At 37.8% G+C, this 25,613-nt stretch overlaps 1 protein-coding gene across 1 annotated transcript in view; it reads right to left on the minus strand.

Moving 5' to 3' along the window:
• TG (thyroglobulin) overlaps nt 1–25,613 on the minus strand; it is a 162,003-nt gene that overhangs the window by 101,012 nt on the left and 35,378 nt on the right. Inside the window, exons 20-33 of the mRNA XM_074837627.1 lie at nt 24,503–24,727; nt 19,708–19,857; nt 17,935–18,105; nt 14,341–14,463; nt 12,465–12,580; nt 11,765–11,873; nt 10,367–10,564; nt 8,435–8,602; nt 7,826–7,891; nt 7,017–7,097; nt 4,810–4,947; nt 3,602–3,778; nt 2,523–2,634; nt 1,886–1,965 (exon numbers count right to left, since the gene is read on the minus strand). Coding sequence (XP_074693728.1) covers nt 1,886–1,965; nt 2,523–2,634; nt 3,602–3,778; nt 4,810–4,947; nt 7,017–7,097; nt 7,826–7,891; nt 8,435–8,602; nt 10,367–10,564; nt 11,765–11,873; nt 12,465–12,580; nt 14,341–14,463; nt 17,935–18,105; nt 19,708–19,857; nt 24,503–24,727 — 1,914 coding nt within the window. The remainder of the gene's footprint in view (nt 1–1,885; nt 1,966–2,522; nt 2,635–3,601; nt 3,779–4,809; nt 4,948–7,016; nt 7,098–7,825; nt 7,892–8,434; nt 8,603–10,366; nt 10,565–11,764; nt 11,874–12,464; nt 12,581–14,340; nt 14,464–17,934; nt 18,106–19,707; nt 19,858–24,502; nt 24,728–25,613) is intronic.

A 25,613-nucleotide genomic window follows, 5' to 3' on the forward strand; every position in this document is an offset into this window, starting at 1 on the left:
TGGAAAGACATGGCTATAGAAATGATGAGGAAAATTTTCCTCTTCTAGATAGTATTTTGAGGAAAGTGAATACAGTCTGGTTCCACTGAGTGTTAAAAGGGATTCCACTGACTTAGAAATCAAAAGAGGGAAATACCTAAAATGGGCCAAGTTTTACTGGTTTTGAAAATAGTGTTGAAAAATCACAATGAATTCAGTGTGACAGAAGGTAGGTAACCAACATTGTAACCCATTAAGGTCACTAGGAGTATTTCCACTGAGCAAAGATCAGGACTTCTTCTTTGAGCAGGTAGTCCTTTCTGGTTAATGTGATCCTGGAAATTATAAAGCTGCGTGTATGTTGAAACATGTCCCCTGCTTACACCAAGATAAAAATTCTGTCTTTCAAAGACCTAGTGTAAATATTTCTGTACCTGAAAAAAATTATGGGTTTGAAACACAGCTAGAAGTTTCATTGAAGATTTATCCTAGCTCATGTTAAAATCACTACTGAAAGTTCTCTTGACTATATGAATACCTGGACTGGAAGTCTGAAATGCCACAGAAAATAAATATTAATGAGATAAACTAAGAGGTGTCAGTTTTGCATGTTCAGCATTTTAAAATCCTTAATTTATTTTAGAACTATTTAAAGAAAGTTAAAGTTATATTCAGTTAAGACTTTAAATTTCACATGGTCACATGGAGGTATGAAAACTGCCAACTATTTTTGATTTGTGCAGTAATTCCAATATAAACTACATTGGATTAATTTTCCAAGCTACTTATTTTTGACTGAGTGAAAATTTTGTCTGCTCAACAAAAAAAGGGAATGAAAAATATGTATTTATGAAGTGTTCCAAATTCTCAAATGAATTGTAAAACCAGCACATCCTAACGACCTCAGGGAGAGCTAATTAGCACATAATAATCCTAAAAAGAAGTCTGACCATTTTAGTGGCTTAAATTTGAATTTGGAATAAAATATTAAAAACTATTTCACTGACTTTGACCTGGATGGCATTCAATTTTAAACACCTGCTAAAGACTTTCTTTTAAACAGAGCACTTCCTTTTACAGCCAGTGGAGAGAAAGAAAAGTATCTCCAGAACAGCATTCAGTCAGCCCAAACTCTTAATGACCCTATAGGTGTGTCTATACATCTCTCTGCTGGCTATAGAAGGAGCATAGGGTGACCACACCCCTTAACGTGGCCATCCCAAGTGAGTAAAACATGTTTGTTTGACTTTCTAATGGCTTTCAAGTCACACATATTTTTAAAGATCTGATTTCCTCAGACTAACAGAAATGATACTTGAGTCTTAAGCAGCTAAAATATTAAGGAGGAGAAGATAGGCGGCTTCTAACCCCAACTAATTTTCCTCACGTAGAAGATTAAAATTTGAGAGCAGAGAAGTTTAGACATCCAAGAAAGCCAAAGGGCTAAGCTGCCCCAAAGTATCCATGGACATTATGTGCTTAACATGCATTTAATTTCAGTAATATTTAGGCTTCTAAGCCTAATTTCTAGGCTTTAAAAAATGAGACAAACAAGTAAAACAAACAAAAAAAAAATCACAAAAAGAAGTCAACCAACGTTTTGGAAGAGAGGTTGATAAATGAGAAGTAATAGTTCCCTGGAGTTTTATCAGTGTGAATTTCATGTTGTTGGAACTGCAGCCTCTTAAGGACTGATTTTCATGAAGTTTTCTTAATAATTTCTGAGATGTGGAGCGTGTCATTGGGCTGAACTCCTAGAAATTGTTACGATTAGTCAAAAAGTTGCTAAAGAATGTTGTATAAGATCTACAAGGGCTTTTAAAGTGCCCTTCACAGCAAAATAATAGTAAAATTTGTAATAATGAAGACTGAAATTATATTTGAAATAAAAATAGTAAAAAAATACCTGATTGCTGTGAGTCATTAAAAAACCCAAATCCCGTACAACAGGGGTCAGCATCACACCAGCGCTCACACTCAAAAAAGCTGGAAACGAAAAACATCATTATTTTTATTATCAGCAGTAATCTGTCCCTGCCATGGAGAAGGGAAGAGATGATACTGCATAGGGGAGAGACACTGAGAATCCATAGAGATGCCTTTCATAAGACTACCTCATGGTTCTTTATACTGCATAGACACTTCTATACCTTTTCCATTTGAAGATGCAATTACATTCTATCAGTATACATCTATCAGACTACATCTAATAATTTAGATGAGTGTTTTGATATCTGCCCTAAAAATATCAGTTTACATGAATTCAGTATATTTTTGCCAAGAGATTTAACTTTCCAACCAGCAGTTTAATAGCAGTATAAGTAATAATTCACATATATATTATTACTAATTATATGCATTATTATTTATAACTCAATTATAAATTTCCTTTAAATCATATGCTTTTTTTTCTTTGTTAAATACTCTCAATTAATGTTTTTCTTGGATCAATATGTCTGATCATCTTCATCTGTATAACGGGACCTTGGTATTCCAGCCATGATTAAACTTCCAGTAAAAACAACGGAACAGTCATATCCTACCCATCTGAAACAGCTTTTCTGCTCATGTCAGTCTTATTCCTCACTGAGATACCAGTTACTTTCTGGAATGGTACACGTGTGTAGAAGCTCTTCACAGAACTTTTCAGAGTGACTGAAATGAAAAAGAAAAACAAAACTGGAAAAATCAGCTTAACCTTATAATTTACGTATGCTGGTCAAGTAATCACATGGCAAAGGTAAAGTTTGTGTTTCTATGCTACAATGGTCTTGATCCATCAAAAGGCAATTGTTACATTATCACAGAAAACTTTTGACAGTTAAGCCTGAAGATGAACAAAAATCCAGCAAGCGAAGGCTCTAAAAACTTAGCAAAGTACATTGTCAAGAAAAGACTTCCAACCCAGGGCTTCTGTTTCTGAGACTGGTATTGACGTTACTCCTTCCTGAAGGTCCAAAACCAGGGAAACAAGTCCAGATCAGAGGACTCCAGTGTGCTCATGCATTAGTCAACTTGTGCTGCACTTTGAGCTCCCCCAAAAGACACAATTTAATAGTTTAGTTCACTGGACCCCTACGTTTTTCACAGCAAAAGTACGTTCCTGTACAGTGATAACAGGCTTGTTTGTCCAGCTCCCAAACATGAGCCCTGTGAGAAAATCATTGAACTTCCGAAGCATTCAAAGAGCAGAGGTTAAAATCCACAGTCTATAACTCCGGATTAATAAAATATTACACTCAGCAACTTTCAATTTTTGCATTGCTTAATTACGATGGAAATCTTAATGGTTGAAAATGGAATTAGTGACATCTCAATGACATTCCTATTTCATCTACATTATAAAAAGATCTAAGACCTGGTATACAAATTATTTGAGCTACCCTTGGCCTCTCTGAATTGGGAATAACTGAGGTGGAGAGTAGAACTCATGGTTAATATCTTTCCATTCTGAACTGAAAATGAAAAACCATACCCAGAACAGCCTGACATTCCATTGCCTCATCACATCCCAGGACTCATTCATACATCCAGACTTTTTATCTCAGACTCAAGAGCCAAAACACTAGCTTGCATTATCAGGGTTAGAGCACACGTTATACATCCAAATCTCAAAACTTGCCTATTTTATGATACAATGTCTGTGGTTGTTGAGGTAGCACGGTTCGACAGTTTTCTGGTATTTGATCGATGCTGCCATCACAAATCTGTGCCTCTGGATAGAGGGTGCACACAAAGTATATGTCTGTGGCATTCTGAAGATCTGCCATTCGACAAAACTCATCTTCTTGTGCACAACCTAGGAAGCAAAATCATTAAGAGTTATGCACACTCAAGGATTTCTTCCCCTCTATTCTTCTTCATGATTTCAGCACACTTAAAGATACACATCAGAAAACAACTAAAAGTGAGAATGTCAATCTTATGGTGCAAGAGAAACAGGGACAGATTCTGTTTCTAGTGACACTGAAGAGGAGGTTTACCTGGAGAGCACAGAAAAGGAGGTACACCACAGCTAATTGGAAAGATACATTCTCCAGCTGTGACTAGCATCAGTCTAGTGTATTGGTGTCACTCTAACATTATGATTCATAAAGATCTCTCTCTTTTTAGTAAATTTGACATACAAACTATATATGAAATAACTGCATTAGTTGTGGGTCTCTAAAGAATAAAAAGGACAATAAAATCAAATACTTTCTACAATGTCTGAGGAAGTTTTTGCAAAAAATATTTCTAAAGTATTCATGTTACACAAAAATATAAATAATTTTTTCAGAATCAACTGTTCAAGCATTTGCTTGTAGCAATTTGCACTGAAACTTGCCCCAGGGTAGTAATGTGCCTTCAGAAAAGAAACAAAGTTGTCAAACCCATTTCTTAATTACTGTGGCAATGGCTTCTGTAAATGTATATGTCAATGCTGAATTTTAAACACGCATAGCTCTGCTGACCTCTTACAGTGATGTTTGTGCACTGTTTAGTACTCTTGGTTTTGTGTTCCTGGTAGTCAGAGCTAGAAACACTTATCTGTATTTTACCTTTCTTTTTTACCACTATGTCATCTATCTATTTGGAAGGGTACATTTCAAGAACAGCAGAGTATTGCCTAAACTGTATCTTCAACTTATCTTGCCTATAACAGGGATGTCCTGATGATGAATGACGGGTATCCTTTCTGCCACAGTAGACAAAGATTGTAAGGAAGAAATAGGTGGCCATGAAAAATCTCTAAGTCCAGAGTTTGTACTCATCGTGAGTATAATACCTATTAGAAGATTTTAATCAGTTATTATTCCCTACAGAGTAACAGTCTCCTAGATGTCTTACGTGTGAGACACCAAAGCACAGCTTCCTCTGCTGAGTACTTCTGCCGGAAGACCCAATACTGCTGGTAAGGGAGCGAATAGTTCTGGTCACTTTGTATGCGGCTGTTGTCCATTAGGTAGAAAAGATCTTTTGTGGAATCTGAGATTCAAACAAACAAACAAACAAACTGCTCAAACCCACAAAAAAATTAACTATGATCTGGAATAAATTAAATTTATTTATGTATAAAATTCTTTCTTTCACAGTAAAACAGCTGCAACCATTTCATAGGGCTAACATACACCAAAGGCTGCTTTTAATAACAGAATTGTCCACCCACAGTTATTGATGCTTGTGTAGGCAATGCCTCCTTGCTGAGCTGCACTGCACAACATAACAGTCAGACTATTTCCACCACCTAAAAACTAGATGAAAATCACAGCTCCTAGAAATAAGAAGGTTGTCTCTACTCTGTCATGCAACACATCATCCTAACAGCAAAGTATGATGCCTCAGATGTGTACAATACCTTAATCAGTCCAGTTTTATTAATAAAAAATACAGCAATTTCCTTATATTGCCTTATGAAGCTTTTATACTTCTCACTGTTAAAAGTTTTCTAAACAAGCTTAATACCTATTTCAATCATTTAACCTTGTTTCTCCTAGTTTATGCTCCCACAGACCACATTAAATAACTTATTTCTGCCTGTGATCTTTAAACGTGTATGCAATGTTTTATATCTCCTGAGCTCCTGCTGAAACAATCAATCACAGCTATTTCAGGATATTTTCAAATTAATCCCTTTAAATAAGGATCCAATATTGAAAGAAATGGACACTCTTCACTGATCTCTTACAAATTTCTTCAAAAGCACCTTTTTGATTTATGAAATGGCATCAGTGGGTCTCATCCCGTTACTCCATTGTGAGAGATTCTGTTATTTAATCTTACATGCACTGAAACAGTTAGACACAAATGAAAATAAGAAAGTAAAGACATGCTGATGATTGCAGCTGAAATGCTGAAGCACCTACTGACATGCTGGGAGGGCAGAGTAGCTTTGAATTTTCTATCCAAAAATAGAAAAGATGTGCTACCATGTGCTTTATCGATGATCATCAAGAAACAAAAGCTCTGTAGATATTTTCCCAGATGTATCCATAACTTTTTTAAAAAGGTGACTTACAAGTCTTGTTACCTCTCAAGACTTAATTCAACCTTCAGTTTCTCTTGAAACAGTTTGTGTCATGACTAAGAGTAAGAGATGAAGGAAGAAACTGCATTCCTTGCATAACTTCATGTTTTAATGATATCATCAGCCACAGCAAGGTAAATGGAGAACCCTGAGGGCTGCATTCATGCCTTGGCATGTAAACGCAAGAGAATTTCACCCAATGTATTAAGTACAGTTTTTTCTCATTTTTAAGTCTAGACTTTAAAATACCGCTAATTGTATAGGAGCGCCACCAGGTAAATGTCCATTTTAGTTTAACTTCCTTTCAAATTACATAAACAAAATCAGCAATTCACTTCAAGTTAGGATTTTACATGCTCAGGTATTCATCAAGACTCCTCAGCAAAGATTACAGTTCATTAGAGATGAACTAAAGTGCTCTCATCAGGCTCCACTGCACTCATTCTCTTAGGATTATGGTGCTGAAGGCCCAAATGAACTCTAGTAACTTAATACAAATGATTTTGGATATATACATGACTTAGTATAATGAAGAGCAAACCCTGGAATAACAAAAGAGCTAGAGAACTTCACGGGTCCCTCACTTTCATTATGCATGGAAGAAACACTTGTGATTGCAGTTTCATTCTGAGTTTCTCTAAGCATCATATTTACAGTCATATTTTCAGTAGCAGTAAATATGCCCAGGTACCTAGGCTAAGGATTTGATTCCTGGGTTTATGTGAAATTTTTTCTCAGACAAATAACATTTCCTGAGTCTATACAGTTCAGTAAGTCTGAAAGAACAAGCTTTCACTGAACTTTTTAACACTTAAATTTCCAGCCTGGCTGGGAAGGTAAAAACCATAAAGACAGGAGGCTAACACTTTTAACATCTTTCTGAAAATCTGTATCAGACTTCCTATCTAAGAGAAACCCCTGGACTTCATGATACTATACATACATATCGTACATATATGGCAATATACGATATTTTCTGGTTAAATTCTTCACCCTGCTTTGCTATCTTCTGCTGCCTTTTCTGTAATACCTGATAACATGAGATCATTCTCTGTCTTCAAAGCAGTATCATCGCACACAGAGGTTTCAGTCCGGGTGACCATATCAGAGCCTGGAATGCAACAGGAATTAAAGAGCATAGTAATTCCCTTTCTTTCTTCCACAAGACAAGATCATTCTTAGTTCCCAAAATTTAACAAATATTTTAAAACATTAAGAATTATTTAAGAAAACTTCTTAGGTGGTTCACCAACTGTTGAATCAAAAATGAAGTAAAACCATCTCCATGTAACTCTGGGAAAAACTTAAAGCAAAATGCACTGTCTGGAGAATAAAAGCAAATGCCATATCCACAATCACTATGCATTTAGCATCAGCGTTCTGGAGGCTGTGTGCATTTATAATGCAGTATCACTAATAATTTGTGCAGGTCTTGCTATGTACATTGTGACATTCAGAAAGTAAACTTAGAAAAATAACACATACAGGGTTATAATGTTAATAAAAATAACACATCTAATTATGCATAATGTGCCAAATTATTAAGGTACCTATACACTTATGGGACAAAGACAAGTGTCTCCATGATACCATTTTCACAGGTATTAGAAGTTATAAAGTATATTCTCAGACACAAGAATTTACCCAGATTTCATGAAAACGACCGTAGCAGAATTACTGCAGATTGCACCTGTCCCTGACAGAAAATACTTTCAAGTATTGTCTTAATTTGAACAATATAAAATAAAGTGAGCACGACACTTCCATTCTAGAACACACATCTGCCACTGCCTACAGTTCATCATAAACTTTTATAACAACTTATGTGAGATAACTCACCTCTCCACAGGTAAATTTGCTGAAAGGTAGTAAAATTTCTTTCTACCTCTTCTACCAACTTTGAAGCTGATAAAGAAAAGAGTTTGTTAGAATAGATGGTCAAATTAAACAGGCAGTATTGAAATGCTCAGATAATGCATTAAAACCACATCACCAGACTATGCATCACCTTATTTATAATACAAGACCCTAAGGAAGAAGCTCCCAGGTGTCCTGGTGCTAGTCTGGATCTAGGGCTCCAAGGTTTTACTCTATTTTCCATCATTGGTTTTTTTGTGCAGCTCTGGGCATCTCTTTTTTTGTCTTTACTCCAGACTTTTATCTTTCTTTCAGATTATTGGCTTGGATCTGCCTGAATTAAATTACTGGAAGTATTACAGGGTGACATACTAAACACATTCTTGACTTTCATTAATATTCACGCAGTAAAACATGAGAGGTCCATCTATCTAACAATGCATCCAATTAGAGAGCTTTTATTCTCTTGTGATTGTACAGATATGGATTTACTTGAGAAAAAACCACTGAAGTACAAGAGCAGGCTGGTGAAAAAGTCAGAATCTATACAAGAATTAAAGTACTGTAAATTGAGATGATTCACTGACATACTTCCACTGAACACTTGTCCTCCCAAGGTGAAGGAAAACATCTTCTCTTTTTCGTCATAGCTCACACCTTTACATATCCCATCTATGACAGATGCTGGTGTTGGACTCCATCCATTTGCATTGCAGATCAGCACGTCTGGGTAGCTCATCAAACTACACAAAATGGTACCTAGGTTTAGGCAAAGAGAGTTTCATCACTCCAGTAATGCTTTGCACCTACTCAGAGCTTTTCACCCAAGTATCTCAATACTTTTTCTAAATGCCAGTTCAACCTGTGTCACTGAGATAGATACCCTTTCGTATTGCTACCACAAAAAAATAAAAAAAAAAAAGAGAGAAAATCAGACCCATATGTTCAAATTGGAGTACTAAGGTTAGCTATTCATACCTAAACTAAACATTGTAGCCTGCTTTTCAGAGATTTCAATCACATACTATTACCACCTAATAAAATATTACTATTATCTGATAATACCCAACAGTGTTCTCAGCACTTTACAGCAGCACAGAGACATATTCAATCCTTTGGCGGTCTTACAATCCCAGGCTCTGAACCAAGAAAGCACTTACAATTTTACTGGGATGGTTTCCTGGATTGGTGCCTGATTTCAGTCAGCCCAGGCCTGAGACTCCCCCAGCATCACGATGTGAGTCGGGGGGGACCAGCATGCTTAAGGCCAGGTGTTCTGGCATCAGTCTGTCACCATAACGTCTAGACAATACTCAGCTCTTGCTTTGTACTTGCTGTCACAGCTCAGGCATTTCTATGGTTTTAAAATGCCCTCTCTGGTTTGTTTTTATGGACTAGCTACACGAGATATTGCATATGCTACTTTTTTCTTCTTAAATTTTTTTAAAACAAAATGCTAGTCCAGGTCATGCATTCATCTGTAGTATTGATCCAAATAGGTCATCCCAGCTAAACAGAGAGCACTACAACATTCACCTTCTCCACACCCCCTTCTATGCTCACAAGTATGGAGAACACAAAATTTTGATGGTAAATGTATAGAGAATGGACAAGATCACCTAGAACATTTTCATGCAAAAAATATGAGATGTCAAAACAGAAGATAATTTTTTGGAAACATGTGCTTGACAACTTCCACAGAGAATATTTTCTCAAATTCAGTATCAGTTTCCACTCCAAACTGGAGAAGTGCTTGCCACATAGCAGCCAGTAGCACATGCCTGGGTTTGTAAGAGCATGTCTTTAAAAATTTGAGACATCTCAATTAGAACTTTACTTTTCCTATAGGAAATGCACCTCCAACAGAAAAGTTGATCCTATGTGAGCTCAAAAAGAAACTACAAAAAGCAGGCACTGACATTAAGTGTTTAAATTTACTGGCAGAAATTTGGACTCTGCCTAAGTCCCACCTCTGCCAGACTCTGTCCACCCCACTCCCACTCGCTCTACTAGCTAGACACCCAGACTTAGGAGATTCCTGCATGCAATAATATAATTAACATAAATCCCTGTTTATCATACTGTTTTTCTGCTCCAAAAAGGGAGCTGATTTACATTTACACTACAAGGACTCTCTCTGGAAGCACCTTCTTAATTCCCCCATCAGCTGAAAGGCACAAACTTCTGGTAACCAAGCTGCGTTACATAAGGAGAGAGGCATTTTCAGAATGATTTATCTCATCCGGAGGCAGATGTCTAAAACAGGTCAAAAGAATTATCCTTTCAAAATGTCCATTTCTCTCCAAAAGCAGCTTGCTACCTCAGGTCTTTAACTCTCTTGCTCCAGGCCAAGTCTTGGGCATTACTCAAATTCTGCCTACACCAAAAAATGTCAGTGATGTAGAGGCAGGCTGCTGACACTGGTTTGATGTAGAGGTAGGTGTACTGTGTCCAAAAATGGATTCTATTCAGTTAGTGTTAGTTTTCTACTGTAGAATTTTTTATTTTGCTGTTAGACAATACCTCCATCAAGAGCCATCTGACTCAAGATGAAGCCATCACAGCAAGAGTCCCTGCTGCAAGTCTGCCGACAGAAGAGCTGCGCGTCAGTCAGAGATGCACTAGCTGCTGAGAGCACCACGGAGCGATACACGCCAGAAAGCACATTCTGAAAACTGGTCCTTTCAAAGGTCTTGAGTCCAGATGAGTTAAATTCCTGTCCTGGGTAGACAGAACAGGAAAGAAATGTTCAAAAGAGCTCAAGAGGAGACAGGATGCAGACTGAAGCTGGTTGAAAGTTTTGTGATAAAAACTCAGCCTTAAAAGTCCTTTTCTGGACTTTTCAGATGCAAGATAAGATCATCAAAAGGTTTGGTGCAATTATACTTGGGTAGTCAGTCAGAATGTATTGCTGGGGTAGGAAAACCAGTTCACTGTACCAGCAAAGGGCTCCTAAACCTATGTACTAAGGTTGGTAATATTCCACTTTCAAGCACTACGTTAATAACTCTCAGGTATAAATTAAACAAATTTATCTCATTGAAAAATTAAAATGTGCCATTTGGCCAGCATAACTGCATCTGTAAATAAGGCTTCTGATTACTAGACACATATGTAAGAGGACATGATTCATATAATCCTGGATCTAATCAGCAATATCAACAGAAAACTAAAGAGAAGACTAGATCAGGTATCAACAAGATTACATTGATTGTAACAAGCTAAGGGGACTTGTCTTTTTTCAGGTGAGACTTATCTATTTTTATTAGTAGTAGTAAATGGTGACTCAGAGGTTTGGATAGGAGTAAAAAGAAAACTGACAGCAGAGAGTTTTGACTCAAACCCTGCAGCATTCTGCATTTGGTTACCTCGTTTCAAATTTAGCATGAGGCTTAAACTTGGAAACATTGGATATGACATGGAGTGGTATCAATCGCATTTGGGAAAAAAAAAATGTGTTTTGTACATTCATTAGTTCAGCTGAATCGCTTTGGGATTCACTGGAGAGCAGGTTATATATTGCCTGGTATATGGGTAGGACCATTCATAAACAAAATTAACATAAACTGTTAAATTATGTACAAGCTGGTCATTAATAATGCCTTATATATTCAAATAACAAACTGTCTAATAAAGAGAAATCATAGTACATAACAGATTAATACATAGGATACAGTTTCATTTTTTTTGGTACTATCTACTGGAGAAAGCCATCAAAATGGCTTACAAAAGCTGTATTCCTAATGTCTAGGGAACAAGCTTTGCTGAGGTTTCTGGGTTATGACTAAATGTTAAGCTCTGAAAAGTATTGTGTCTTCTTAAACAAAGATGCTCCCCACATTTAGTCATGATCCTATACAGAAATAACTACAAGCCTGGGCACAGCAGTGTAACATTGGATGAGTGATTCACATCTGGTACCTCTCTTCAAATAGACCATCACTGCATCTGCCTCTGGGTTCCTGACATGAATCAGGCAGCTGAGATCACTGACGCTAGTGGCAGCAGGGTTCCCCAAAACACCTTGCACCTAGACAGAAAACAGGCAAGCACAATAAATACAACCTAATCGATTTCCCCTCCTAAACCCCATTTTCCTTATTCAGAAACTCAGGGACAGGAATTAGCGCACACGGTTTACAACCACCACAGCTCCATGTGACCCAGTGTGGACAGTTTTTATTCTATCAAACTGAGATCTCGACTCTTCAATGCCACATTATTGTATTTTAAAGTAGTCAATAGAAAGATGTTACAGTGCTAAAAAGAGCACACAATGCAAACCCTGGGCTAGAGAAATTACGACTATTTCAGGTTACCAAGCTGGATACTTCTATTTTGGAATATCCAGATTAACCCAATTTCCTGACTGCGGGAGCTCAGCATGTTTTGGGAACAAAAGTGCTGTGTAATGTTTCAACCAAACACTCAGGCATTCAGGTGTCACTTTTGGAAACATCTGTGTGTAGCTTCTTTACCAGCTTACAGGAATTTATTACTGCCATAGTGAATAGCAACGTCCAGGGGGTCAGTTAACAGCCTGCCTTTCTTCTGTGATGCTACTTATGCTGAACGTACAGTATTATGATAAACACATATTTTTAAATATAGTCATTTTTACCAATCCAGATGTGGTGCAGTTGAAGTTGACTTCAGCAGCACTGTATAATTCACAGAGTACTTCAGCACCAGCAGGTGCTACAGTCACAAAACCACATGCATCTTCCCTCTCACAACCTGAAAAACAGGAAAGAAACCTTAGGTTTCCTAGCATTTCACGTGCAAAATTTCTGCTACAAATTCCACTGTTTACTGCCATTTCCCTAGTTTTTCATATGCCTATCAGACTGCAAGCACATGAATTTCATTAGCTAGACGAACTTCAGTATTCAACTATTTTAGTAGACAGTTAGGGGTTTTAAATTATCTTAAATTAATACAAAAATTTTTTTATCACCTGATGATACAAACAGTTGAGTTAGGTCTAACCACCCACCCAAATATTTCATGTCTCCTGGATAATTTTGCCTGAGGAAGGCAGGGAGGACTCCCATGAACCACTTTGCCAGCATATCACATCTGCCTGAATACAGTAAACCCATGGCAAGCAGGTTGTGACCAATATTGGAGTGCAAGGAAGGAGGGAAACATCAAATTCTTTCATCATGCTGGCCACCTCTGTAGCAATCATCTGGCCAGTGTAAGGGAGAAAGCAGCCACCACCCTCCACATTTAGGAGTGGATGAAGATCCTTCTGCCCTCACACACTCACCACTAACTTGCTCCCACAGCTCTGCTCTTAGAACAGGAGGTGAAATGGTTTCCAGATGTATTCGGTATAAAATCAACCAGCTTAGATCAAAACATCATCAGAAATATAAGCTAAACTGTCTGACTTTGTAGGGAAGTAGAGAGGGAAAGATTAAATCTTACCCTTTAGTGAGAACCCCAGCAGTAATATTTTGTAGTAGTGTTGCCATTTGACAGTGGATGTAACTTATAATGAAAATACAGGCTATGTGCACTGAATCAGGTTGCTTGTCAAAGGAGCATCTTCTCCACCCTAAATTCGTTCCTATGATTCTCTCAGTTCAGTGTCTTACTTTTGAAGGTCCCCAGTTTCAGAGGAAGTTGCAAAAAACCTTACACTATACACCTAGGGGATGATCTGGTGCAGGAAAATCATTCTAGTAACATATAAGGCTTCACATATTCACTTCTTAGCATGAGATGGCTGCTCCAGCTAGACCATGGTATGCGACACAAAGCCACTGACTTTGTCAGCCTTATGTGATGTCTGCCCTACAAACAGGCCACCTGTGTTATTACTGCCAGGGTGTTTTTATTTTGACCGTAACTTCTCTGCCTCTCTTCACAGTCTGTGCATTAGGAGACAGAAGGTGAGACTGATTTAAAGCGCCCTGAAAGCCGTGCAGTGATTCCCCTTAGTTTTAGATGACTTTGAACCAATGTAAACCAGCAAACGTGATGTATCCAGATGTAATATAGTATATACACTTTAAGGCTCAGCAGAGGAATATCTCCGCACTCCTTATAATATCCTTTGGATGTAAGCAAGGATGATTATTCCTCTTCTATGTGCCAATCAGGCAATTCAGAAAGAGGCGAAAGCTTGGTTTTCACATGTCCTGAACACTTAATCCTTCTTTTGTCTGAACATCTGAAAAGTCTGATGAATGTTTCCTGGTCTGAATCTCAGCTCCCATCTGTATTGCAAACTCTATCAACTGGATTTAAAGTCAGATGACTTGTTTGAAGTGGTATGTAAGTCAGAAGACTTCTTTTTGCAAGAAAGACCAACCTCTTTCCTGAACCAAGGTTACCAAAAGTTGCAGATATCTTGCAGTGAATTGGTGCTGAACAGCAAAAACATATAGTTCATCTGGGAACTTAATTATAAACTAATCATATATAAAGATTTTTTTTTTCGTGATGGTTAGTGTTGTCTCTACAGATTTTCTGAGAGTTTTCCTCACCTGAAATGCACTGAAAAGCTGGACTTTGCAGGTCTCCCCTAAATGACTGAGACTGAAGAATTTGAGCTTCTTCTGACCCATAAACCAGTCTGAAGGCAGGAACTCTGTCAAATTTTCTGAGCACTTAGAAAAACAAAACAAAAAACCAAGCAGGTACTGTTATCAGTTTCCATGTTGCAGAGAGACAGGGTTTAGGTAGAAATAAAAATTGAAGAATTGTGTAGGGAAAGAGGTTTGCTCATTAAATGATGTACCATAACTCCACAGATAACACAGGAGACAGCTGGAATGAGGATATAATTTCTGTTTTGCAAAAAAAAGTGTCACGAGATCTTTTAAAAAACAGCCAGGAGTGGGCTGGGAACTTATACTCAAGTGAGACTTCTCTTCCAGCAGCACACTGGCCATCTCCCATTACTTGTTCATGGCACTGAACCAACTATTGAGTCAACAGGGGAACCAACTTTCTGCAAAACAGTCACTGAAACAAGAGCCAGCTCCAACAGAACTTGGTTAAACAGGAAATCCAGGAGCCTTATCAATTGTTTACAGGAATCCAACAGCCTGATCTCCACCGACTTTAGGCTCAGGGATCTATCCAAGGTAGCATGTCCTATATGCTCCTTTTCACTCCTTCATTCAACCTTTAACTTCAGACTGTCACTTTACTTACCAAACCCTTTTATCTACTCTCTCTGAATCAAACCCACTGCACCTGAGTGTAAGGATGTCTGACAAGCAGCACTCTTCACGAACTGGGAAAAACTTAGGGGGTCTAGAGATGCAAAACCCAAAGTTCACTAAATAGGGCGAGGAATCCAATTTAAGCTCCAGAAGGTTTGGCCCTGGCTGTGGCCTGAAGCAGATTATAGGCTAGTGAAGGGACATACAGTGTCATCACTATGACACTATGAGGGGTTTTGATCCACATGTTGATATACCAGTATCTTTCAGTGAGCACAGCATATTAAGGAGAAAGGAAGAGCGTGGTGTCTTTGGCATCACCCCCGTGGTGACTGGACTTCTCTAAATGCCTCAAATGAAACCAAATCTCTGGCTCATTGCAGCCAATGTCTGGCCTAGACCTACGAGAGCTGAGAAGCAGGAGCCCTGCTCTGATCTCAGCCCGTGGGAGATGTCTGCATGGGGAAGAACTGGATGTTCAGCCCTTCTCTCCCCTACACGCATGGGCACAGAGGTCCGGCACCAGGATCCCAGCCCTCTCTCCCTGAGCTGTCTGGATAAACCACAAAATAAAAGTCAGGGATAAGTTCTTAAAACAATCATTTGTACTCTTACAGCAAAACAGTCAGGACTAAATCAGAAGCAAATGTCCACTGTTGTCAGGGCTGAGTCAGCAGGTGCTTTTGATAAAACCATCATTTCTGCTCAGAAAAAACATGAGGACTAGCCAAACACTTAACACAAAAAAAATCCTTGCACTCCAGCTCGGCTGAGGAGAAGGCTGAATGATGGTGTAAACAGAGATGAAGTTTTTTCCTTCCTACAAATACAGGACACTAAAATATAAGTATAAATTTAATTCTGTACTAAACTGAATCCCTTCTACATCTGCAACTTGCAGTGATGCCTGGTTATAAACATAATTCAGATATTTTCATAAAACTGAAAAGCAGTGGGTTTGTGTTGTTTGCTGCCCTCATTTCTAACACAAAATTCAAAATTAAAAAATTACATTTTTAAATGTTTTTCACTTCTTATGATTTTTTTTTCCTAAGTCTGGCTTCAACCCACCTCTCCATTTTCTCCACAATGTGGGAGAAAATTAGAGAAGAGGTAGAAAGTGTAACAAATCATTAAACTGAAAACTAATAGAAAAGATGCCTTTTTTTATTCTTGAATTTTGTTTTTTAATATAAAGAAACATAAAAAAATTTCATTCATAAAGCTACTTTGTCCCAAAAAACCAAAAAGTACAATGAAAAATATTCTAAACCAGCTTCCATTGTCATGAACTTGTTAGTTTACACTGCTCTCTTCTCAACAGTAGTATAACTACTCAGCCATTTCACAGGCTTAGTGCATAGCAGAAAGTTTCCATCATCTCACATATTACTAGAGTAAAGCTCTAGATCCTATCCCTGTTGTTGCAATAAATGTTAAGTGTGGCTTAAAATATAACAAGAGAGAAAACAATAAGAATGAGCATGGGTTGTTACAGCTTATTACTGTGCATTCATACAAGGGAATTCTTCTTCCATCCTGAAGACACAGAAAACAAAGAATAGCTGGGTTAATTATTGACTCTACCCAATCACCAGCCTCCTATCAAAGCAAGATCAGTCTTCACACCCTGCTGTCTTGTTGCATGCTGAATTCAGTTAAGGGAAATAAAAGGGGCAGGGGAAAAAGTAAAAATAGACATCACTGGTTTCACTTCATATAATGCTTTCGGGAAATGCAGCATGATCTTTAAAAGAAAAAAATGAAATTAAATTAGCCTGTAAATTATTAAAAAAAAACCAACCAGACTTCTCGGGTGGTCATTGTTGTTGCTTTTTTAAACCCTAAATTGTCAACACCTATAAATATTTATTTGTAGTGAAATCTTCTAGCATGATCCACAAAAATAAACACAGATATCTACAAGTGTTCCATCCTGGTCAGAGACAGAAATGCTCATGCAGGAAGGCTCAAAGTAAATAAGTAACAGGACAATTAGGCTGATGCGAATCCTCTGCCCAGAGAAACATCCCAACTACCCCATGCCTGAAAGCAACAGAGACTAGAGCCTCGTGTTCAAAACAATGATCAGTGTCTGAGTATGCTCAGAGTAAAAAATAGGTATTTTAACCAAAGATAGTTTTGCAACCTCTTCAGAACTGAGGGCTTTTTTTTCAAACTTCTTCCACTGATCACCTGCCATAAAATATTGTCTAATTCAGAGCACACCATGACATCAGTTTCTAAACTGAATATTCCATTAAATTCAATACCAATCATATGATGAGTAATAAAACCTTCTGGAAAACTATTTTTGGGCAAGGCGAAAGTTTTGAGGCTGAGAAGTGTAATTAGACCTTACTGCAGGCAGTTTGGGGACTGTTTGATGGATGACCTTTCTTTCAAATTATTCACCCTTGAGAACTGGCATTTCAGAACTGTGTTTAAGCAGAAGTAAGTTCCCCCAGTTTTCAAGGATATGTTCACCAAGACAGATACTGTACAGCAGGAGCTCAGAGGGTGACGTTATGCTGCGGCTGTGAGGTCATTGCCAAACACAGTCTATTTCACATGAACACACTGATGAGTGATACTTTTACAAAGAAATTCATAATTATGCTTCTTTCCCGTTAGCCCTCTCATTATTCTTTTGGGTTTCCAATCAGAGAGCAGGTCAGCATACATCAAAAGCTGTCAGCCATCTGAAAGTGCAAGAAAACTGCTTCTCTCTTTCCTTACCAAAAATAACTTCCCCAATGTAGCGAAGAAATGTAAAATTAAGGAGGAATGTGACTTAAGGCAGAGGCCACAGCTATGAGTTCCATAATCTGTGGAGTCATGAGTCTCTTGATAAGGAGGTTTCACTTATGTGGGGTCAAAACATATCCAAAATATTCTTCTGACACTTACCTAGGCACTGGTAGTCTGTAAGGAGATCATCTGTTTCAGTCCAGTCCAGTGCTGCTCCAGAGCCATCGACGCAGAAGAATTTCTTAGTGTCAGGGTCTTGCTGAGAAGGTCTATGCTGGCCATCTTCATCACACTGCAGACCCTGCTCATTGCTCTGACAGTATGTGATACCTGTTACAAGTAAACAAGAAAAAAAAAAAGGTACTTTGATAATGCTGTCACTGGGTTTCACCGAATGGTTCTGGTTGGAAGGGACCTCTGGAGGTCATCTGGTCCAAGCCCCTGCTCAGGCAGGACCACGTGCAGGACCATGTCCATGTTTTTAAACATCTCCATGGTTGGAGACTCCACAACCTTCCTGGGCAACCTGTGCCAGTGCTTCATCACCCTCACAGTAAAAAAGTGTTTCTCGACGCTCAGAGGGAACTTCCTGTGTTCCAGTTTGTGCCCATTTACTCTGGTCCTGTCAATGCAGTAGGAGAATGTTTCAATCTGTAGGACAAAAGTGCTCTAAGTACATCAGAGACTTCACTGAAAATTAATCGATAATTTGCATGGTGTTTCATACTCTGAAACATGGTAGTCTCACTGCTTTTTTGTTACTGCAATCCATATTCCAAACATTTTTAGGATTCTCTGCCATGGATCAGATCTCCATTTATGCTAAGTACTGTAAAGCAAAGAAGTACAGAGAAGAAACTGTATTTTCATACAGGTTTGTTCAGTGCCTGCTGCAATGGATCTGTGAAATGAATCTCTGAACAACAGCACAAAAGCCATCAATCAGTTAATTCAGAAAGCTCTTCAGACATCGTAAGGAGACAGCAGATAAAGAAAGAAGCAAGGTAAATGTGTACATCAGGCCTCTTGGAAAGGTCTGGCACTGAGACTCCGCACACAGGTAAGGTGGAAACCAGGCAGGGAGCAGGTTTAGTTGCAGGCACTTGCAGTAAAGAAAACTGCAAGTGCAGTTAAGAAAACACAGGGAGCAAACTCTTAAGCACAGGAGTCCAATACCTACACAGGGAACACATGGAAATGAAGAATGACAACTTTAGGCAAAATCTAATTGATGTCAGGGTACATTACAATAAACCCATTTTTTTATCCCACCTAAGAGAATAAATAGGTTGAAACAGAACAAAGCAGACCCTATATTCACTGATACTCCCAAGAAACACATCCGTACTACTCACTTTTACTTTTATCCATGAGCTAATTCTGCAGACAAAACTGAATTTGGATTTCATAAGTCATTTATTTTATGGAACCGCATGCAAAAATAAGCCATTTAAACTGAATACACCAACTTCAGTAAACATTTTGATAGTTGCTTTGTGGTAAGTATTTGTATTTGTAGGGGGAAAGAGCTGCACAAAGGCAAGATTTCGCAAAGACAAGATGTCACTTTCATGAACACTAAAGTTCATGAAAATGTCAATAAATAACATAAATAAAAAACATAAGAAGGTTTTCACTGATACTGAATGCCCAGATAACATTCCTGAGGACAATGAACACGTCTTAAGGAACCACAACATCCTGGAACAGACTGACCACTCGTTTCTCATGCATTTTTGGTCAAAACACCAGACAGTTTGTCCTGTCTTTGTAAAATGGCTTTGAATGTAAGCAGAAGGGATCATATCCATCCAAAAAACCCCAGAGGGAGGATCTTTTTTTTTTTTTTAAACTTACAGATAAAAAAAAAAAATCTGTTAGTTATTTGAAGCCAGAATACAAAGGATAAGGGAAAAGATGAGTTCAGCTTACAGTGATCAGCGCTGATTGCCCCATAGGAGTTGGTAGTTTTGCCCACAGGACACTTGATACAGGAGGAACATCCTGTCTGATGCTGATAGTAGCCAAGAGGGCAGGGAATGCATTCATCATTCTGGAAATGACTGCCTGGAGGACAAACAACTGCAAAGAGAACAATTACCTTATTACTCTTTTGGAATCCAACCTGTTCAGGCATTTGCACACATATGTGTGGGTGTATATATATATATATATATCATGCTGGTAGACTTGCCACAGGCTTCAAGCTCTTAATATATGCATTGCTAAGTGTTATAACAAAGATAAACATTCCTTAAATATTCATTAAACTCACCAATGACTGGAATATAGACTGTGGTCTTTTTTTCTCAGATAACCCTAAAAATGTTCTTGAATTAGTGCACATCAAGCTGTTTGGAAATGCCAAGCACGGGTCTGATTTCCGTTTGTCAAATCCATTTGTAATAAGATAATGCACTTTGTGGGTAAGTTGTGAAAGAAAACAGGAACACAAACTACAGAGTAACTTCTAACACTACAGACCGAATCAGGAAGGTTCCTAGGAGTAGGAACTCCAAAAACATCATACAGAAACCCACCATATGGTAACACTTTCATCCAGAATTCCTGGTAATGAAATTTTTAGTAAGCCCTTCCAAACTAAACAGTAATGGCTGGATTAAAAGTCACTAGTTGTGCACATGACAACCCAAACACAAAACAAAAAGATATTCTTAGAGTCTATATATCATTTTCAGAACAATCAGGAGTAATATTTCCAGCTGAGCAGTTGCATATTACAAAGAAAATTCTTTGTCTTCTGGGAGGTCATGAAATACTGTCTTTCCCTCCAGATAATTCAAATGAACATTTAAAGCAGAAGAGTCACAGACACATTTGCAGGACAATACCTTTACTTTTTTACTTCACAGCTGCTTTCCAGATGTAGATTTCCTTCAAAACACTATGAAATGTATATTTTGGGACATTGACAAGGTGCAGAACTTCATTTCTGTTCTTTCCCTACATCTTGACAGCAGTTTAAGCTTGTATGAGAGAAACAGTAATGGAAAATTGGCCATCCCCACTATAACCCATATGATGAATTGCTGTTCTGGCCAACACACCGGAATGTAAATTAATTTAACTTACAGAAGCATCTAAATTGTAATAGGCAAAAAAGACAACTAGTATAAAAATGATCATATCTTCCTTCATCTGCTCTAAATGGTCCAGTGGGAAGGTCTAGGATGAGACAACTGTGAGATTGAAATTTTCCTCCCAAGTACATATCAAGGCACTTATTGTAGGTATAACACATATCTAAAATCAATTAGAGAACCCAAAAATCCTGGATCTGACAGAATTCTTCTTTCTCAAACACATTATTTAATACACAATAGTGTCTGATACACTTTAAAGACATTTTCCAACACATGCAAAAAGGATCATACTCATTGCAAATGAAAAATGGTAGAAATCAAAATGGAATGAGTAATTCATGTCTAAATTGAAGACAAAATGCAAAGGATGAGGGAGACTAATTAAGCAATTAAAGTTTTAAAAGGAACAAATTACGCTTTTCAAAGCATTCTCCCATTTTTGTAGTTTTAGTCACGATGTGAAAGTAACATCTGTGTCTCCTATCACATTTTAAGCAAGTAAAATTACCTTTTGTCTCACACATTAGATTAACAAAAGGGCACAAAAACCAGCAAAAAATGTTGAGGCAGAGATGTATGTTTCAAGACTCTATAACCCTTGGAGGCATGTATCATTTCAGCTATAAGTTATACTTGACAATCACATAGAGGTTAAGTTTGATTTTAGAAGTCAGACAAACTATCATATTGTACTTCTCTCAAGCTTTAACTTTCATATATTTTAACAATATAAGAAACCAGTGAACAGCTTTGAGCCAAAATATCAGAGCTAAGTGTTAGCACTGGGCCCAAACTTGTATCCCTAAAATAGGAAAAAATAAATACAACAATAAAATCCAAATTTAATCCCTTGCTCCTGCACATGAAATTTGTAATCTGGTCTCACTTCTAACTAGACTCAGGCTTCTGCGTACCAGGGGAACAGCATGCTGAGTAGCAAAATCCAGTCTAAAGAACAACTCACTGGAACAACTGTGATGGGATTCCACTCCTCACAGTAACTTCTTTTTACTTAACACCAGCTCTCGCTACACTAAGTGTGCTTAAAAACTGTCATAACTGATCATTACTCAATGCTTGCACTGCTCTTTCCTCCCTCCAGGGATACTGGAAAACTTTGCGATATCAGATTCTTGATCTAGATTATTAGAAATGAAGTCTTGAGCTGCCAGCTCAGGTTTAAATCTAGCACTTTATTTGATTTGGGTTATGTTCTGCTCAAAGCAGCTCTGATAGAATTGCCAAGCATTCTAAATAATAAAAGGAACCAACATAAAAACCTATAATAAAACAAAGATAACTCACAAATACACTTCAGGTTTTCTCCTGAAATAAATTGGGAGAAGAAGGGTTGAATTCATAAAGCTGCCTCCTGAACAATTTCCAACTCTTCTTTTCAACTTACACCTTAGCAAAGAAAGTATCTTTTTCCCCTTTAAAATTTAGCTAAAATATAACTGTTACCTCAGAATCTTAAGGAATTATATTCACAAATACCTGTGGGGTAAAGTAACTCAGTGTAAGACTGAGACAAAGAAAAAATGTCACATAAGAAAAACTAACACATGATATATGTTACCCATTCTACAAGCAGAAAAATATGGAACACAGCTACAATAGATGCAAACCTAAAGAAACAGATGACTGTAACTAAAATACATGAGATGAAGAGGCAAGTTCATGCAACGTGCATGTTCCTACACGAAAATATTATTTACTGAGAACACCAGAAAGCTGCTGCTTCTAAGAGCTGTCCATGCTTCCTAAAGCAAGAGGAAATATCACTTACAGTGAAATAAAAACAAACAAATCAATAAGATCAGGATCTGAAAAAACAATTTGTATTTCAATAACAAGGTGGAGAAGAGCATAAAGAAATCCCTGTCACCCTCACACAACTTTGATTTCTGTAATCACAGTTAATACTTCTTAGTACTAGTCCCTATTATTAGTAGAGAAACAGACCCAGACAGGATAAATGACCAGAACATATCCATAATCCAAATAAAACTGAAAATATATATATAAATATCTCAGAGGAACCAGAAATAAAATTCCTAAATCCTTTGTTTAGAATAAAATATGCATTCTTACTACACAAGCCAGTGTCCAGTAGCATGTGTACCATGACAACTTAGAATATGAAATCTCTGCTAAAACCTGGGGCAGAAACTGTCTCCTGTCCACATCTCTATGATAAGTCTGTTTTACTGAGTGATTTTTTTCCACAGCTAGCTGGTTCGAATATATATGAACTAACTCACAAGGCAAATTAATTCACTGCTTCCTAGAGGACTTTATCCCTAGTAGGAAATATTTGGCAGAAAGATCCAATTCTTTGTAAGTTCTTCTGTTCTAAGTGATGGACTTTACTTAATAAATGATACCTTTAATCAGTACAACAGTACCTCTTGTTAAGTAACTGCAAGTTGTTACAGACTCTGGATTCTCAGTAGGAATTAATCTTTTTTCTGCATGATGTATTTAAATAACCAAAATCTGAAGTGACTATGGAAATGAACTGAAACTGCAGTCAACTTACCCTTAAAGGTCCAATCTGGAAACTGTAGCAGTTCAGAACTGAATCATCACTTGATTACTTTGAAGCCCTTGACCAGTCATTAGGAAGCTCTCCTAACTTAAGAAGAACCACCATACCAAGCAGGGAGCTAAGCTGTTTTCATTTATTTTGACTTGTTTTTAGGGTCCCTAACTTAAGCTGCATAGTGTTGAAGTTTTCTCACCTGAAAATATTCCCTGTATTGGAATATTCAATTCCTGCTTATTCAATACCTGCTACTGTTAATCTGATACCTAGAAGAGGTACATCCCTCCTCTGTTCCCCCCCAAAAGCTAGACATAGTGAATACATCCCAAACAGACATAAGTAAGACAGACTCACTGAGGCTAACTGGGCCAATGAGAATGATCAGGGTTGCACCATAGGAGGGCTGTTGTTCATAGAAACAAGAGTGGGGCTGTTAAGGCAAAGGCTCTTTGGCAGCGGGACCTGGTACACAGCACTGCTGGGCACTGCCACAGGGATCTGTTGAAAAGGTAGTTTTGGCAGTCCTAAGCAGGGTGTTGGCAGAAAGGCAGCCCATTCCAGGGAAACAGACTAGAAGGAAAGATTAAATGAGGGCAGAAGTGCAATCAGGTCTGGCTGTTGGCCAACACTGAGAAAGCTTTCATCTGATCTGGATGGACTTGGCCCAGGAATTCACAATCTCAGGATTTTGTCATTTCTGCATCTAGGTTTCTATTCTGGGTAACGTATCATCATCAGAAGCACTGGCTACATTATCTTGCTGAAATCTTCTTATTCAGGATAACATACATTACAGAAAGACCTTCTATTACCAGACAGATTTAAAAAATTTCAAAAAATGTTTGCAAAACCTTCTATACAATGTCAGTGCCATGATGCCTATTTCCAAATCATTGGTTCAACACAAGGACTGAACAGTAAGCAAAGCACTAATTCCCATCTCTCCTCAGATTTATCATTCACGTTGGTGCTTCATGCCTTTCACATATTAACTATAAACACAAGTTCACTAATGATTCAGCTTTATACTGATTCCTAACTACATCAAATAAGGGAAATCTAAGCAGAGACATACCACATCCTTGTGAATTTGGGATTGTTTTCCCAAGAGATGAAATTCTTCGAAATCCTCTTCTACATCCTAGCTGCACACTCAGAGACAGATCAAACTCTTCATCCCGGGGAAAATCAATGAAAGAATCTGCTAGGAACTGCTTGGAGTCCAAATGCAGCAGAAAATCACCATCCTTAATCTCTTTTATAAATGCTCCAATGAGATTTTCTCCAACAATTGCATTTTCTAAATGGGGAAAAAATACAACAAAATAGCATGAAAGAGATTTCCAATATGGGAATGGATAATCACAGAAACTGATGAACTTTAAGTTAAAAACATAGGCAGATACAGAAATAGAAGCATGTTAACAAACAGCAGACAAGAATGAATCTGTAGTGTCTATCAGATTAAAGGTCTAATCTCAATATATGTAGAGGGTGCTAAAGAAACAGCAAAAGAACACAACAAAAAATGGCATGTTCAAAAACTAGAGCATCAAAGAACAAAACTTGATTTCTGAGTTACAAAAATTCAGCAGATGAAAACCTGGATTATCTGACATTCAGATTTAATTTATTCCTGTTTCTGTCAATGGGTGTAATTTGTTTCTTTTTCAGCATTTTATTGGCTTATTTTTGAAGGCCAGCATCTGTAACAATATAACAGTCACCTTCCATGACACTACTGATAGTCAATATATCCACCTATGCAACAGAAACTCTTCAAAATTGCTGAAGCTGGTGTTTAAAGCTGGAAAACAGTGAGTACCTTTCCTACTCTGTATATTCTTAGTTGCTCAGATAGCTTTCCTTTTGATGACTTGTGCAAGGACAATTTTCAGTGCTAGATCAAGAGAAAATTTCCCAGTTTGACTGGACCAGAAGTACTACAAGAACAGTGTTCCCAGAAGATTTTGTTTGCTATCACATTCTGTTTATCTCTGCAGGGTTTACGACATTGAACGAAATATTGACATGGTTTACTGGTCCAAATTTGCAAGACAAGGGCCTCCTGTAGTTACAGGTGTTGGGCAGCCTAGTAACCCAGCAAATGGGAAGCCCTGCACCCTATGTAATTTGAGTTTTGCAACTACACTAATTACTTTAGCCATTGAATTTTCATGGGGGAG

This window comes from Strix aluco, chromosome 1, assembly GCF_031877795.1.
Source record: "Strix aluco isolate bStrAlu1 chromosome 1, bStrAlu1.hap1, whole genome shotgun sequence".
NCBI classification, from domain to species: domain Eukaryota; kingdom Metazoa; phylum Chordata; class Aves; order Strigiformes; family Strigidae; genus Strix; species Strix aluco.